The 2,442-nt window shown below is 68.0% G+C and overlaps 1 protein-coding gene across 1 annotated transcript in view; it reads right to left on the minus strand.

Moving 5' to 3' along the window:
- Window positions 1-1,200, minus strand: part of PPP1R16A (protein phosphatase 1 regulatory subunit 16A) — a gene marked incomplete at its 3' end in the record, with an annotated part of 15,967 nt that extends 14,767 nt beyond the window's left edge. Inside the window, exon 1 of the mRNA XM_017839896.1 lies at window positions 194-1,200. Coding sequence (XP_017695385.1) covers window positions 194-479 — 286 coding nt within the window. The remainder of the gene's footprint in view (window positions 1-193) is intronic.
- Between the last annotated feature and the right edge of the window lie 1,242 nt (window positions 1,201-2,442).

Below are 2,442 nucleotides of genomic sequence, written 5' to 3' on the forward strand. Positions count from 1 at the left end.
CGCCGCCGCGTTCCGACGCCGAGCGCTCCGCGAGCTCCCTTCCCGCCCCCGGAAAAGCGGGATCCCAGCCCTCCACACGCCACGGCCGGCCTCCCGCCTCCTCCCCGGGGAATTATTTGGGAGCAAAAAAAAACACCCCAAAAAAACTCAGGAATTCCCGCCCCGCTTTTCGGGGAATTCCGGAAGCTCCCACCTTCCTCGGCGTCGTGCCGGGCGGCCGCTTCCAGGAGGCGGACGCTGGCCGGGAACGTCACCCTCTTCCCGGGGCTCCCACCGGCGCTGCCGCCGCTGCTGCTGCTCTTCCTCCTCCTGCCCCTCTTCCTCTCGGCTCCCGCCTTCGCTCCCGGCGCCTCCTTTTCCGCCTGCGCCCACTTTTTGAGCTGCTGCTGCCGCCGCCTCTGGGCGTGCTGGAGCCGCTCCGGGGTGCTGAGCCGGGACACCGCCGGCATCTCCGCCAGCAGCTCCGCGTGCTCCGCCATGGCCAAAGCCCGGGGAGAGCGTCGCCGATCCCGCCGGGAAGGAGCCGTGGGAGACGTTTCTCCACCAGCGGCATCACCTCCCCCCCCAGCTCCCGGCGGTGGCCTATCCCTGTTTCCCGAGGTTTCCCCGCGGGGTCACCGCGCGTTCCGGAGACAGGGGCGGGAGTTTGGGAAGCATCTCCCCCTTGCCCGGGTGCTGTGGGTGCTGCGGGAGGCCGGAATTCCCGCCGGGATGAGGGTGGAGGGCGCTCCTTAAGGCTCGAGGGGCATCCGAAGGCGCGGGACGGCGGCGGCGGATCCGAAGGCGCGGCGCCGGAAAAACCCCCTCAGCTCGATCCCGAATGATCCCACCGGGTTATCCCGCCGAGCTTCTGCCTTCCCGCCCTCTGGAAGCGCCTCCCGGTCATCCAGCGGCTCCGGGATCAGCGGGGAGCCGGCTCGGCACGTCCCGGGCCGGCGGGATCTCCTCCGGGATAACGCCGCGACGGCCGCGGCGGGATGAGCTCGGCACGGCCGGAATCCTGCGGGAAGGAGGAGGAGGAGAAGGAGGGATTGTTAAACCCAGGGAGAGGCTCCTGCCCGACCCCACGGCCGGTTCTCCCGGTTTTCCTAAGCCGGGATTAACCCACAATCCACGCGGGAGGGAATTCCCGACTCCGGAGCCGCAGGGACACCTCGAAGGGAAGGGAAGGGAAGGGAAGGGGGGGTTTTACCGGGAAGGGATCGCCGGGATCCGAGGCCGGATAAAGGGAGGGGATCCCGGCACGTCCCGGCCGTGCCGGAGGATTCCGGGTGGGTGCGGAAAAACCGGGAGAGCCGCCGCCCCCGCGCCGGCATCGCCCTCTGGGCAGGGCCGGGGCAGGAACGGGCGGATTCCGCCCCGTGCGATTCCCAAACCGGCTCCTGTTCCCCCCCCACACCCTTCGGAATCGCGGCCGCTCCACCGGGCAAAGTCCGGGCGGGCGAAGGGAAAGAATTCCGGCGCCTTAATCCCGGGGTTAAATCCCTTCGGAACGCCGAGGGAAAGGGCAAAGCCTTGGGAGGGGGGTGGGGGGTGGGAGGGATCGATCCCGCTCCGATCCCACCGATCCCACCGCAGGGGGATCCCGCCGGGATCGAGCCGTCGGGACGGATCCCCCCGGAGCCGCCGAGCCCGCGCCGGGAATGCCGGTGGAAAAACTGGACCCCCGACCCCGCAACTGCTCCGTGAATCCACCCCGAAAATTCCCGAAACGGCCCCGAATTTCGGGAGTTGGGGACATCGGGGTCCCATTCGGGGTCCCTTGGGGACATCGGGGTCCCCTCAAGGGTCTTCAGGGGACATCGGGGTCCCCCTGAGGGTCCCAGGGGGACAAATCCTCCCCTTGGGGACATTGGGGTCCCATTTAGGGTCCCTTGGGGGCATTGGGGTCCCCTCAAGGGTCTTCAGGGGACATCGGGGTCCCATTTAGGGTCTCAGGAGAACAAATCCTCCCCTTGGGGACGTTGGGGTCCTATTCAGGGTCCCTTGGGGGACATTGGGGTCCCCTTGAGGGTCCCAGAGGGACAAATCCTCCCCTTGGGGACATTGGGGTCCCCTTGAGGGTCCCTTGGGGACATTGGGGTCCCCTCAAGGGTCTCAGGAGAACAAATCCTCCCCTTGGGGACATCGGGGTCCCCCTGAGGGTCCCTTGGGGACATCGAGGTCCCACTGAGAGTCCCTTGGGGACACTGGGGTCCCATTCAGGGTCCCTTGGATACATCGGGGTCCCCTCAAGGGTCTTCAGGGGACATCGGGGTCCCCCTGTGGGTCCCAGGGAGACAAATCTTCCCCTTGGGGACATCGGGGTCCCCCTGAGGGTCCCTTGGGGACATTGGGGTCCCCTCAGGGGTCTTCAGGGGACATCGGGGTCCCCCTGAGGGTCCCTTGGGGACATTGGGGTCCCCTCAGGGGTCTTCAGGGGACATCGGGGTCCCCCTGAGG

Source organism: Lepidothrix coronata, unplaced genomic scaffold (assembly GCF_001604755.1).
Source record: "Lepidothrix coronata isolate B3197 unplaced genomic scaffold, Lepidothrix_coronata-1.0 Scaffold551, whole genome shotgun sequence".
In the NCBI taxonomy this organism is placed as follows: domain Eukaryota; kingdom Metazoa; phylum Chordata; class Aves; order Passeriformes; family Pipridae; genus Lepidothrix; species Lepidothrix coronata.